Genomic DNA, 15213 nt, shown 5'->3' with positions numbered 1-15213 from the left:
GATCACACCCTGGGCCAAAGGCAGGTGCTAAACCGCTGTGCCACCCAGGGATCCCAAGAAGGAAAATTTTAAACACAACTTCAAGGAAAAAAAAGGAACTATGTAAAATTTCTGAAGGTCAAAGAAGAGCATATTCATGTATTTTTTAAATAGATGACAGAAAGCATCAAGTCACTATGATACTGATACTCTACTGCATTATAATTAAGAGTGATATAACTGTTCTATTTTTTTTTTAATTTTTATTTATTTATGATAGTCACAGAGAGAGAGAGAGAGGCAGAGACACAGGCAGAGGGAGAAGCAGGCTCCATGCACCGAGAGCCCGATGTGGGATTCGATCCCGGGTCTCCAGGATCGCACCCTGGGCCAAAGGCAGGCGCTAACCTGCTGCGCCACCCAGGGATCCCTAACTGTTCTATTTTTAAATGTCATAGGGGATCCCTGGGTGGCTCAGCGGTTTAGCGCCTGCCTTTGGCCCACGGCACGATCCCGGATCGAGTCCCATGTCAGGCTCCCAGCATGGAGCCTGCTTCTCCCTCTGCTTTTGTCTCTGCCTCTCTGTCTCTCTCTCTGTCTATCATTAATAAATAAATAAATCTTAAAAAAAAAAAAAAGACGAATAGGCCAGAAATAAAGTCCTTTGCAGCTATTTAAATATTAGATTAAAAGTAGAGATACTTAATTTTAGGTCTCTACTAACTCAGTAGGGACACGCTCTTGTAAATTCTTTTAAGAGATGCTACAGTAAATATGTGGTTCAAGAACAATGTCATCTTGAAAACATATGCTAATGAATTCACACAAAGTTCCAACAGAATGGAATCTCCATCACAGTTATTTAGTCTATCTTAATGAGTATAACTAATAGCAACACATTGTCTCTCAACTCTCTAAAAATAATATGCGTCTATGCTAGACTATGTCAGACACTATGTAACATGTCACACATAATTAAATAATGTCTTTTACTTTCTGTTCTCTCCAAGCATATCTATATTAGTTACCATTAATGTTTCCTGGTTTTTATTACTTCATTTTTGTTTCTCCCATTCTGGAAATGCTTTCTAATGCTATTTTGATTCTCAGTATTTCCACAGATGAAGCCTCACATATATGATAGTTGGCTAAGAGACAGATCTCTGTAACTCCTATTAGTAAAACCCAAGCCTTTTGACAGTTTAAAAGTTTGCTGGATTGATTTCAACAAACAAATGCCTTATTAAAGATTTTTAAGAATTCAGAAGAGGCCTGGGAGAAAAAAATCTACCCTAGTCACATACTTGTTTACAATTATATATATATATATATAATGACATATATATATATATGTGTGTTCTTACAATAAATCCATTTCCCCTCAATGGGATATTATAAAAACATTCAAGTATGTTTAGATTGATCAAATATCCAAATGATTCTCATGTAAATATTATTAGATGGTGAATTGTTCACTAGAAGATGATTTTCCAATTTGTTACAAAAACATTAAATTAAAAAAAAAACATTAAATTACTGATTTACTTATTAAGAGACTTGAGACTTTATTTTTAAAAAGCAAGTACAAAGTAAGATCTTCTGATGCTTTTCTTGATAATTCTTACAGAAATATTATTGAAAATTGCTCCAAATTTTGTTTGTATTAATCTATATTATTTCTTACCTAAATTCTATAATCTATATTAATCTATATTATTTTCTTACCTAAATTCTCCATTTCAGTTAAGTGTAAAATGGACTAGCTAATGATAAGTAAAAAGCAATGAAAAGTGTAGAAAAAAACCTAAGTGAAAATGCATTGATGCATATGCTTATGAACTTTTTCTCTCTTTAAACTTGTCTTACGGACACCTGGGTGGCTCAGCGGTTAAGTGCCTGCCTTCAGCTCAGGGCATGGTCCTGGAGTCCTGGGATCGAGTCCCACATTAGGCTCCCTGCATGGAGCCTGCTTCTCCCTCCGCTTATGTCTCTGCCTCTCTCTCTCTGCATCTCTCATGAATAAATAAATAAAATCTTTGAAAAAATAAAAATAAACTTGACTTAGACACACAATTCGAGAATCAAATTTCACCCTTCCTTTCATATTTCCAAAGATAATACTAGATTTCCTGTTATTCTAATAAAAATATGAAAGTATGGCAAAGTAACCAGTCTCAAACAGCAATATACTTTAATGGCTGATTTTGGATAAATTCACTGTGAGCGAAATATAAGAAAAATAATGTTTTTTTTCTTTTCAAAAAATGGAGTGTTTAAAATGTAGTGAACAAAGGAAGCAAATCATTGATGAAATTCACCTAGGCATCTAATGTGGACTCTTCCTATCTTCCTTCTACTCCCTCATATTTTGAAAGCTGAAATCTATTTCATATACCAATTTATTTTATTTTATTTATTTATTCATGAGAGATGCAGAGAGAGAGAAGCAGGCTGCATGCAAAGAGCTCGACGTGGGACTCGATCCTGGGACTCCAGGATCATGCCCTGAGCCGAAGGCAGACGCTCAACTGCTGATCCACCCAGGTGTCCCCATATACCAATTTGAATACTGAATATCTGTATCACCAATAATGGACCTATTTACCATAAGACAATTGGAAGTGCAACTAGGTCCAAAACTGAGCAGTAAATTGAAGCAATATCTGCGTAACCCAAAACAAACTTTGAATTAAAAAATTACAAAAAGCATTTGAATTTTTATTAAATTAGAAATACTTTTTTAAAGATTTTACTTGAGAGAGAGAGAGAGAGCATGCACGTGGGGAGCCAAGAAGGAGGGCAGAAGGGGAGGGAGAAAGACGAGCAGACTAAACTAGAGCATGGAGCCCAAGGAGGTCCCAATCTTACAACCCTGAAATCATGACCCGAGCCAAAATCAAGAGTGGGACACTTAACCGACTGAGCCACTCAGACACTCCAAATTAGAAATACTTTTTTTTTTAAGATTTTATTTATTTATTCATGAGAGACACAGAGAGAGAGAGAGGCAGAGACACAGGCAGAGGGAGAAGCAGGGTCCATGCAGGGAGCCCGACATGGGACTCTATCCCGGGGCCTCCAGGATCAGGCCCTGGGCTGAAGGCGGCACTAAACCACTGCACCACGGGGGCTGCCCCAAATTAGAAATACTTTTATTTTTATTTTTATTTCTTTTTTTTTAATTTCTTTTTAAAGATTTTATTTATTCATGAGATACGCAGAGACAGAGAGAGAGGCAGAGACACAGGCAGAGGGAGAAGCAGGCTCCATGCAGGGAGCCTGATGTGGGACTCGATCCCGGGTCTCCAGGATCACGCCTTGGGCTGAAGGTAGCACCAAACCACTGAGCCACCCCGGCTGCCCAGAAATATATATACATATATATTTTTTTTAATATTTTATTCTTAAGTTATCTCTACATCCAATGTGAGGCTTGAATTCATGACCCCAAGATCAAGAGTCACATGCTCTACAGCTGAGCCAGCCAAGCTAGGTTACTTTAAAAATAAAAATGTATTCTGCATAGGAATAACCAGCTAAATTTATCAATATTTAAGATACACATAGATGTATAAATAAAAATGTATTTTAAAATCCAAACCAGGGGATCCCTGGGTGGCTCAGAGGTTTGGCACCTGCCTTCAGCCCAGGGCATGATCCTGGAGTCCCAGAATCGAGTTCTACATCAGGCTCCCTACATAGGGCCTGCTTCTCCCTCTGCCTGTGTCTCTGCCTCTCTATCTGTGTCTCTCCTGAATAAATAAATAAAATCTTTTAAAAAAATCCAAACCAATATTAGTAATCTATCGGCTCATCAATTTATGCATATTTGTTTAAATTTCACAACCTCTGAACTGTAACACGTTCCATATATTTGCAGCTGCCAAATCAATTATCACAGTGCTTTCATAGTCATTTACAGACATGCTCAAAGCCTCAAAAAATGTGTACTGCCCAGTTCAGATCTCACAAGAAGATAATCTGCTTATTTATTTCAGCTCTCAACTGAAACAAGTGTTCTTTTCCCAGTCTATTTGGTGCCATGTTTTTCACACTGTAACTCATGCGTCAGTGGAGACTATCTAACACCTGTATTTTCTCCAGAAGGTGCATCACAACCTTCTTGCACTCGGGAATGCTGAACAGCACTTCAGCACTGTGCGTAGGTGGCATTTCAAACAGTGAAGTCAAGAACAAAAAAGCAGGGGAAAAAAGGTACTAACAGACCACAAAACGTTCAACTGCTTGCATGTTTGAGAGGTAAAACAAGAAGGCAGAGCATCTCCTTATTCAACCTTAACTCTCAAAGCAATGGCTCCAATATTTGCTAATACAGTTTTCGTTGTGACTTTAGAGTGTGTAACTACTATGAATAAGGAGAACCAATCACAATTTCAATTAAGTCCAGAATCTCTCAAGAGGCTACAGGGTTGAGGGACCACTGGGTCGCTCAGTGGTTAAGCATCTGCCCTTGGTTCGGGGCATGATCCTGGAGTCCCAGGATCGAGTCCCACATTAGGCTCCCTGCATGGAGCCTCCTTCTCCCTCTGCCTATGTCTCTGCCTCTCTCTTTGTGTCTCCCATGAATAAATAAATAAAATATTTTTTTAAAAAGGCTACAGGGTTGAAACCCCTAAATCATAGAGAAAAGGTTACGAACTTTGCCTGACATAAGCAGTATTATGAATAGTCAAGAATTATTAGACTAGGGGCACCTTGGTGGCTCAGTTGGTTAAGCATCTGACTTTAGCTCAGGTTACAATGTCAGAGTCCTAGGATCCAGGCCCACCATCTGTCTCCACGGACTCAGCGCAGAACCTGTTTGCCCCTTTTCTCTTTCTCCTCCCCTTACTCATGCTCGCTCTCTCTCTCTAATAAATAAATAAAATCTTTAAAAAATTATTAGATGATTTGTTTTAGATAAAAATCTCCTTTTTTTTTTTTTTTTTTTTTTTTTTTGAGTAAGCTGTAGGCCCAACATGGGAGCTTAAACTGGGGACCCTGAGATCAGGAATTGCATGCTTGTTCTACCAACTGAGCCAGCCACGTGTCCCCAAAGCTGTATTTCTTATGTAACAAAGTATATTGCTTCTGGGAAAACAAAAATTTAAGTATACTCTCCTTAGTGTTTCTTAAAAATTCAGAATCAAGTCAGTATGCTGCCAGTATTTCCAACTGATAGATAGAAATAAATTTAGGTAAGAAATAACTCAGAACAAACCTAAAAAGTCAGAAATGTTCATCAAGTAATCATTTCAAATACTTAGGCTTTTCTTACTTGTACCCAAGCTGGCGACAGATCACAGCTGCATCCTTATCAGTCCACCCATCATCACAAATTGTTCCCCACTGGCCATTGATGAAAACCTCCACTCGTCCTTCTTTCTTATTTTCTCCATCCACCAGTCTGATAGGAAAACCTAAATCATAATTTGAAAGTATTAGAAAAGACAAAACAGCAAACTGATGTTAAAGTATGAGAGACTTTATACAATACAGTTCATTTTTCACATCAACTATAAAATCAGCTGGGTAATACGAGACAGTGAGTGGGAGAGAAGAGGTATTAATAAAAAACTGTATCCACTTTTGCAATATGTTTTGAAGCCTTGGGGTCAGAGTACTCAACTTGCTCAACTATAAATTCCCAGCACGTGGAATAGTGCCTCACATACAAAGGACATGCAGTAGCTGTTTGCTGAATGAATGAATGAATGATTAGGTTGGCAAAATTATGAATAGTCTTATATTCTGACCACTAACTTCTAAACATTAAGAGATTTCCTTAGAGTTGTTTTTGTTTCATGTCTATTCATTTATTCTTGAACATAGTTAGAAATTTATACTCTAAAGCTGAGATCTTTTAGGAAAGCATAAATATACACATCCTTGGCATGCATGGCTATCTTGAATGTGTAGAGGGGGGAAAAAAAGGAAAGCAGCTAACAAGGACAATTTCCATTTCAGCCTTCCTATTTACTAATGTTTCCAAAAGAAGGGCTTAAGGCATAAGAATTACTAAGATTTCAAAGTTGAATGGAGATGTTATGTACAGTACGGTGAGTATAGTTAATACTATACTTCATAATTGAAAGTTGCTGAGAGTAGACCTTGAAAGTTCTCAACACATGAAAAAAAGTTTCTTGTAACTATGTAAGGTGATGGATGTTAATTAGATTTATTGTGGTGATCATTTCACAGTGTATACAAATATTGAATCATGTTGTACACTTGAAACTGATATAATGTTATATGTCCATTATACCTCAATATACCTTAGTTTTTAGTTTTTTAAAAAAAGATTTTTATTTATTTATGAGAGACACAGAGAGAGAAGCGGAGACACACGCAGAGGGAGAAGCAGGCTCCCTGTGAGGAGCCCAAAGCAGGACTCGATCCCAGGACCCCGGGATCAAGTCCTGAACCAAAGGTAGATGCTCAATCACTCAGCCACCCAGATGCCTCTACCTCAATTTTTTTTTTTAATGCTGAAGCTAAAAAGGAGTACAAATTAAATTTTTAAAAAGTCATTCTATTTTTTTAAAAAGTTGAGAAACTGATCTCTAGCAAACTGAGGTTTATCTCAGTTATGTAACTGAAGTCATTTGTAGAATTTCACATATCTCTATGGACACCAATAAATACAGGGCTATTTAACTGAAAGCCCTCACTGCACCCTGCATACTGCCATGGGTTGAATTGTGAGGTCATAGTGTGGACCCTAGTCCACTATGACTGATGTCCATATACAAAGGGAAGATTTGGACACCAAGATACCCAGAGGGAAAAGACACAGGGAGGAGATGGTTATCTATAAGACAAGGAGAGAGGTCTGGAACACAGCCTTCCCTTTTAGCCCTGTGAAGGAACCAATCCTGATGGCTCCTTGATTTTATACTCCAGAAATGTGTGACAACATATATGTATCGTTTAAGCCATCCACTCTATAGTACTTTGTTACAGCAGCCCAAGCAAACTACTACACTTTAGATTACCTAGTTACTAGAAGGGTCTCTAGCTTCAGGACCCCTAAGAGGTGAACTCAGGAAGTTAAGTAAGCAGCTAAAGAATAAAGTAGCATTTCTGTTTAAACTAACATGAAATCACTAGATTGGCATTTGTTTACTGTTGGCAAGATGGACATGTCCTATTTGAATCTTCTGATTCATTTTTACTTCTACATCCTTGTTCCCCCGACCCCTTTGTTGGCTCTTTAGTTTTTGGCCCTGTCATACGCACTTTGTGGGACAGGCATCATAGTAAAATCCATAGAGCAAATTCAAAATCAACAAATATTTATGGAGTGCCTACTTTATGCACTGCTTACATTAGTCAAAAAGAACTCGGGGTTTTAGCCATGGCACAAAACACAGTATATTTGAAACTTTACATTTCTTATCAATGTATCTGAAAGTTTGGAGATTTTTATTTTTGTTTTTGTTTTGTGTGTGTGTGTGTGTGTGTGTGTGTGTGTAAAACGAATAAGGTAGAAAGGTGATCCTCAAATAAAAATAAATCCAAAAAGGTGAAATTCTATTCTTAAAGTTCTCAATTTTTACATTTTTGGATATTTGGTCCAAAATTAAGAAAACATGTGCACATGGAATTGAATCTCCACTTTCCATTCTGGGCATTTTATGGGCAGTTTTTCATACCATAAAAATAAAAATGATAAAGTGTTTTTAGGGGATTCCTGGGTGGCTCAGTGGTTTAGTGCCTGCCTTCAGCCCAGGGTGTGATCCTGGAGACAAGGGATCGAGTCCCACATCGGGCTCCCTGCATGGAGCCTGCTTCTCCCTCTGCCTCTGTCTCTGCCTCTCTCTCTATCTGTGTCTCTCATGAATAAATAAAATCTTTAAAAATAAAACAAAGTCTCAGTTGCATGCTTTGCATAAATAATGCATGCAGTATTTCTGAACCTAATTTTAGCCGTTCATTTGACAAAATCGTTGAATTTTCAATGCTTGAAGGGAAAACTGGATGACAAAAGCCATTCTATCAACAACACCTACTGTTTAAGTTCTTTTTGTTACAGAAAAAAAAGTTCTTTTTGTTACAGTAGTAATAATATACATGTTTTATATCCAAAACCTTAAATATAAAATGCTTGGGAAAATAAATAGTGCTATTGGGTATACAGTATCTTTAAAATTTTAATTATATATCTCAAACTTCGACCTCCAGTAGAGTTTTATTTTAATTTTCTTGTAACATTGATTTAATACATTATTTTTAGAAAATAATATTTTTACTAGAAGACACAATTTAGCTTAAGTTAAAAGTCAAAATTTGGGATCCCTGGGTGGCGCAGCGGTTTGGCGCCTGCCTTTGGCCCAGGGCGCGATCCTGGAGACCCGGGATTGAATCCCACGTCGGGCTCCCGGTGCATGGAGCCTGCTTCTCCCTCTGCCTGTGTCTCTGCCTCTCTCTCTCTCTCTGTGACTATCATAAATAAATAAGAATTAAAAAAAAAAAAAAAAAGAAACAATTCTTTATTAAAAAAAAAAATAAAAGTCAAAATTTTATACTGTGAAGTTAGGTAAGAGACCATCTGACTGTGAACGAAATATCTCTAGGACTTAATACTCTGAAATTTAGAATTGGTACCATAATGGGGCGCCTGGATGGCTCAGTTGGAAGAGAATCTGACTCTTGATCTCGGGGTTGTGAGTCTGAGCCCCACATTGGGTGTAGGGATCACTTAAATAAGTAAAACTTAAAAAAAAAATTGGTGCAATATTAAAATGAGAAATCCACATACTTGCCATCCCATAAATATCCCCCAATTCACATAGGTGTTAACTGCATTCTTACTAGAATTGCTCTTATTGAATGAGAATATTGCTTTTGAGCATTCCATCTCCCACTCACTCAAATATAAAAAGTGTCTATTGAACAATTGTTAATTTTGAGGACTTTGATTCACATGTAAGTTCAGGTCCACAAGTTACCCTTCAAATACTTGAAAACAGTAATAATCCAACAGCTCATTATTACAGTGCCAAACAAGCAAAAAAAAAATCTCAATTGTTTTTAAAATGCTATTTTTTTACATCACGATTCCATGATTTCATTCTCTAAGTTTCTGTTTTAAATATGCAGTCCTTTTCTATAAATAGGGAAATAATGATCTTTTTTGGATGAATAAGTGGTAATGTGATTCTATTCCAAAAGTATATCTGCCTCAACATAATGTTCTTCAGACAAATGAATAGTTAATAGACATATTATGGAAATTAGGACCAAAGACATTTATAATAATGATCACATATTTTATTAATAATTATCATTCTCAGCTTTTTAAATTTCTAAATATATCTAGAATCCTAGAATTAAAGATTTTTCAGGGGAACTGGAAAGATTAGTTGCCTGACCATATGCATATAGTTAACCATAGAGGCCTTCAGAGAACTCTGCTGATAATATTTTGTATAGTATTTGGAGTATTTCATCACCCGGAATACTGATACAGTGTGCCTGAGTAGATCACTTCATGATCCAAATACCTGCTATCTCGGGCCAGAGTATCCATTTCTAGCAAACAAGTTCTATCTCCCCCAACCACATACAATCACTTATCACATAAACCTGGGAGGATCAGAAATCTCCCCAAAAAACAAAGGAGCAAGAAAGGAGGACAAATGAAAAGCAAATCTGGAAGTGTAGGGGATGGAGTAAAAGGTTATATTTCTACTTGTTATAACGCTAGATTAGTGCAGTGCATCGCCATGATCTCACAGTTTATAGAGTATAATGAGGAATAAACTACATACTTTGATAAGCTTAAGTATAAAATACAGTTAATACTGTGATTCAATACATTTCGTTGTTTTATAATGTGAAGATTAAAGCTTTGCCGTCTCAAAACAGGAAGATACAAAAGGGGTTGATACAACCCTGAGGTGAAAAGTAGAAATGGTTGTGATTATTTTAACACCTATTCACTAAAAAATATGCTAAAGACATAATTTTAGCTATATAATAGAGCCGTGGTAGTGTCATGGCAAGTGCTTTTAATATCTTCCTCTGTATTTTTCATTCATATTTTATCTGCCATCCTCAAGATGTTAAGATGTTAAGAACAGTCAGATGTTAAGTCTATCAAGGACATGTAGTCGCCCTCTGCTCACAAAGGGATCTTTATCCACAAATATTTCCAGACTGTTAGATGAGCTAGTTATCTTTTTTATCTGACTACAGGTCTAACGAAATTTGGAATTGGGGGACAGTAAAAGACACATATGGGTTATGCTTCATATTCTGGACCAATGGACAGAGGTGCAGTGGCTATTGAATTAGTGATACTCCAAAGCTGTGGCCAATCCTCACCCAGAGGTCTGTGTCCATTGCCACTTGGGTAGCAGGTGATACCAACATCTTCCCGATGGCTGCAGTCATGCCTTCCCCACTGCCTCCGGGAACACTGAACCAAACTGGATTCCTTTCCTGTGCAGCTGACGTCATCCAACCATATGGGCCCTGTGCTTTCTTCAAAGTGGTTTGCAGAGGCTTGTTTGCCATATCTGTAGCAGTAAAATAAACATTGTGCATAGGAACTGCTGTCTCTCATTTCAAGAAACCACAAAAATAAATAACCTAATTAAGCATAATGACTCCAGAGGTTAAGCGTTTGTTCTTTCTCCTATCTGAAGGACACAGTTCTAAGAGCAGTGTTCACTTCACATATTTTGATCATCTTAACAATTTTTTATTGACTGAACAGGTACCTACCTAATGGATAACTAATCCTTTTCCCCCATTCATTCTTGTATTCTAGCTAGAATATAACTCACCAACCAGAGAGAATGAGAGCAAGAGATGGACCCAAATTCCTGACAATGGATTTATAACACCACAAGACATAAAATTAGAACAATTGTCTTGTATCTACAAGAGCCACCAGAGCTCATCTGATTTCATCAGCTTTTCTAGACCTCTTGGGTATCATCCCTTTCAAAATAAAAACTATGCATTAGTTCAGTGATTCCTCAAACTCTACACCCAATCCATGATGTGACTTGGACTTCAGCCCACCAAAATCAGAATAATGGCAATGTTCTTCACTTTTCATAAGGTTACATAAATCTAATTTTTATTATTTTTATAAACCATATTTGTGTTCCAATTGACTATATTTGTAACAATGCTCTACAAAATGTATAATATATACATTGTGGAAATAGGAAAGATCTGCCAAATAAAAAATTGGTAACTAAGTCACAGTCTGTACTTTGATTCATCCTTCCCCCAATTTTGCTTTCTTTCTCCATATAACCCAAACCTCCAGAAATCACTGGGCTATTAACTATTTAAGGTGTCTTTCAGTTCTAAGAGTCTATGTAATTAAACTCTTACTCATAAAATTTTATGTCACTCGCTTCCTTCACTGAATGTTTTTATTATTTCTATATAAAGAATATGAAGAAATCCTTCTTTCTGGCATGAATTTTCCCAATTACTTCCTATGCACTTATTTATTACATTTATTTAAAAAGATGAACTTTTTAACAAATTAAAACAGTGCAACTTTTAATTATTCTAAGATTTCTACTTTGCTGACTAATCAAATCTTAGTGGAAAAAAAAAATCCTAAATCTCATATTGCTACTTTGAACTTATACCATTTTTCCACAAAATGCATCCATCTGATTACTATCTGTCCATATCAACTGTATAACAGATGACAAGAGGTCATTTTACTTTGGGATTTCATTTGTTCAAAGAAACCAGAGTTCACCTCTTCCTCATTCCAAAATAGTACTCTGTTTTAGAAATTCCCCTGTAAACCAAAAAATAAATGTGGCACATGCCTACTCTACCTCCTAACACAATCATTTAGAACTTTTAACAAATATTAGTGAGAATATTTTTAGAACCAGTAAGCCCTGATATTCTGTATATATAAGAAAAATTGAATATATTTGTGAAACAAAATTAACAAAATATGGAGAAAAATTGTCACTCCATTGTTGTCATTAATAAGGAAAAATATGAATATAGTAACTAATAGTACTGATGAATCTTTCTAAATATGTGAAAACAGAATACCATTCTCAGGCCTAAGAGATTCACCTAAAAATGAAATGACATTTATTGAATAATTCTTATTAAACATTAGTATTTATTTGACTAGTATGTCATACCCCTTGACAAGTAATTATAACTGTACTGCCCATGAAAATTCAAAATATTGGGCAATAACACGTATTTATATCTTCAGGATATCATTGTTTATAACAGGAAAATTTAAACTAGCCTAAATTAGGTGGGCACTTGACGGGATGAGCACTGGGTGTTATTCTGTATGTTGACAAATTGAACACCAATAAAAAATAAATTTATTTTAAAATAATAATAATAAAATAAAATAAAAAATAAACTAGCCTAAATTATGGTATGAACATTCAATAGACATCATGTTGTCATTAAAAATTATGACTGTCATAATATAAAGGTAAGAAACATGGATAGAAAAAGTTCATATTTACTATTAGAGCTGTTACAAAGTTATACCCACAAATTATAATAATGATATAAGATGGAAAAATTATGGGTAGTTTTTAATTTTTTCCCAAACTCTAATATTTTATATTACTTTTACAAATTTAAAAATATGTTTAAACAAGATCATACCTAACTTGGATGAAAGTATATTTTTAAGATCTAACGAATATTTGCAATTAGCTCTATCTCAAGTATGAAATAATTTTGCCAATTTTTTCAAGCTTGAGACAATTAATTCAAGCATGACCCAGAAATATGAAAAACAAGAAAGAATGGGCATTCATGGGCTTCATTCAAATCGCTAAAAGGCATCATTTACAGTTACTTCAACCAACTGAAGTCTTTACCCTGGAATGCAGTCTTGTGTGACATGAAATATACTGCCCAAAGTGTGATACTAGCTTTTACGAGGCAGGTCAAGGGTGAGTTCAAAAGGTCATCTCATGACAAGAAGGCTGTTTTTCTCAAATAAAAGTGACAATTATCATCACATTTGAGAAAGGGAATAATGTAATACCAAAGCATTTGACGTTGGACTTCCCTGCAATTTTAGACACAATGATGTCAGAACTAACAACATCTAATAGCAGTGATGTGTCAGAAGAAAACTGAGCATTCAAAGCATAGTCTTATTTGAATAGACACAAAGTAACCTAAAAATCATCCACAGCTCTAATTACTTAAGAAGAAGGATGGTGATAGGAAAGGTAATGAAATAAATAACAAGACATGGTTATTCATCATCATAGAAAATGTTATTGTTTTTTAACTGGGTTGTAGTTTTGTTTTGTTTTGTTTTTTGTCTTTCTATATATAGAGAGGTGAATTGGTAGGTAGATAGGAAGGCAGGTAGACAGACAGAGGTAGTCAGGTGAAAGAGAACATGTATTGTTAGTATGACAGAAATTAAAAGTAAGGATTACAAAATGAGAATTTCAAAAATTTAATTTGGCATTTAGCTGCCTTGTATCAACGGGCCTTACTTAAATCCCAGCTCTCGGCAAACCACATACGTATTCAGCTCAGTCCAGCCGTCGTCACAGACGGTCCCCCACAGCCCCCTGTAATACACCTCCAGGCGACCCTCATGGTTGCCTTTACCACCTCCAAGTCTGATGACCCCATCTGTGGTAAGAAGGAGACACAGAGACTCAGCAAATCAATTATCAAAAAAAGGCAGAACAAGATTTTAATTTCACTAGAATCATCACCTATTCAGGTCTCTCTTGAGGCCTTTCTTAAACTTATTTTAGGACTGGGCTCAATGATCTGAGGTCATAGGGTTGTTTCTGAAGTATGACATAACCCATATCTGTCCTAACAAAATATTCTTTTCCTCTTATTTGTACTCTTATTTCCTGAAAAGAAAAATATATTCTGATACAATTCCAAAGTAGTTATTTAGATTTCTCCAGATTACTTAATACTTGGGAAATGTCCTGCAGCTTCAATCTCAGTAAGTATGAGAAATATTAGTTATTTTCATATAAAAAATAAGAAAACAGTAACTTGGAAATAGTTCAAAATTTTAACTGCAATTAAAAAAATACTGAAATATGAAGACAAAAAAAGCTATTCTAGTTAAAGTGTGATCTATCACACCAATGCATTTATTATCCCTTAGGCATTCATAAATTATAAAAACTAGAGTACATTTCTCGCTTTTGTTCTTTTATTGATAATACAGATCTGAATTTGAAGCTTATGAATTCAATGAGTAATTAATTCCCAGAGAACCCTGTTAAGAGCTTCTAGGCAGATATACAATAAATTTATCCCCCAACAAGTAGATTTAAAAGCCATTTCCATGCAAAATAATCCAAACATAGCCAAATGAAACATAAATAAATAATCCGGGGTAAAGGTCAGCTTTTCATGAATCTCTGGGATCTTTAAAGTAAATGGTCTCTTAGCAACATGATCACTTCTTAATGTAATACTTTATAGTCTGCAAACCACTGCTACACATTTTACCTCATTTGACCATCATAGTAAGAGTACAAGGCTATACTCATTTGAAAGAGGAGGAAATGGAGACCCAAGAAGACGATGTGCTCTGGCTTAAAAATCTGACATATATTTTATATTTCTATTTTATATAAACATGTTATTCTTCTAATAAAAACATCATCATGTGTAAAACTATGGAAATAAAAAGATATAACTTGAGCATTTCATGGGTCTTCCAACGTTTTTATGTTTTTTTAAAGAAAAATTAAAACTCCCAATTTTTTCAAGTTCTTTTTACCATAGAAACAATGGATTTGTGATGACCCACCTTCTCATCTGTCCTTTTCCCTCTTCTTCCCACAAAATGTATAAGTACATGCATAGACTCATTTATACTAAGACATTCCCTTCTTATAGCACATGAGACATAGCTTGACAAATATCTTGCAATTTGGAATAGTCAGAGAACTGAGCATAGCCAGAGTTAACTTGTTTCCTTTACTAGGGTGCTTTAACCAACAATCTGATCAATACCAGCTAGAAACACATTCTGAGAGTCAAGACAGGCCAATAGATAAATGAACTAAATATATACCTAATAATGTGAAATTTGTCATTGCACTGGTTTTGATTATTCGGTATTATATATTGCAATAAAATTATATTTTCTATCTTTATAGGACTATAAAAAAGTGAAAAACTCAGAAATATTTATGAACAAGGATCATACCATATTGATACACAATTGTGTCAGTTGTTTGGTTTTTGTGTTTTGTGGGT

The 15213-nt window shown here is 35.5% G+C and overlaps 1 protein-coding gene across 1 annotated transcript in view; it reads right to left on the bottom strand.

Annotated features, from left to right (window-relative positions):
* The window catches only part of PRSS12 (serine protease 12), a 78336-nt gene that overhangs the window by 28531 nt on the left and 34592 nt on the right, over positions 1-15213 (bottom strand). Inside the window, exons 6-8 of the mRNA XM_038581776.1 lie at positions 13467-13608; positions 10309-10502; positions 5258-5399 (exon numbers count right to left, since the gene is read on the bottom strand). Coding sequence (XP_038437704.1) covers positions 5258-5399; positions 10309-10502; positions 13467-13608 — 478 coding nt within the window. The remainder of the gene's footprint in view (positions 1-5257; positions 5400-10308; positions 10503-13466; positions 13609-15213) is intronic.

This window comes from Canis lupus, chromosome 32, assembly GCF_011100685.1.
Source record: "Canis lupus familiaris isolate Mischka breed German Shepherd chromosome 32, alternate assembly UU_Cfam_GSD_1.0, whole genome shotgun sequence".
Classification (NCBI taxonomy): Eukaryota; Metazoa; Chordata; class Mammalia; order Carnivora; family Canidae; genus Canis; species Canis lupus.
This window is presented reverse-complemented; position numbering and strand designations above follow the sequence as displayed.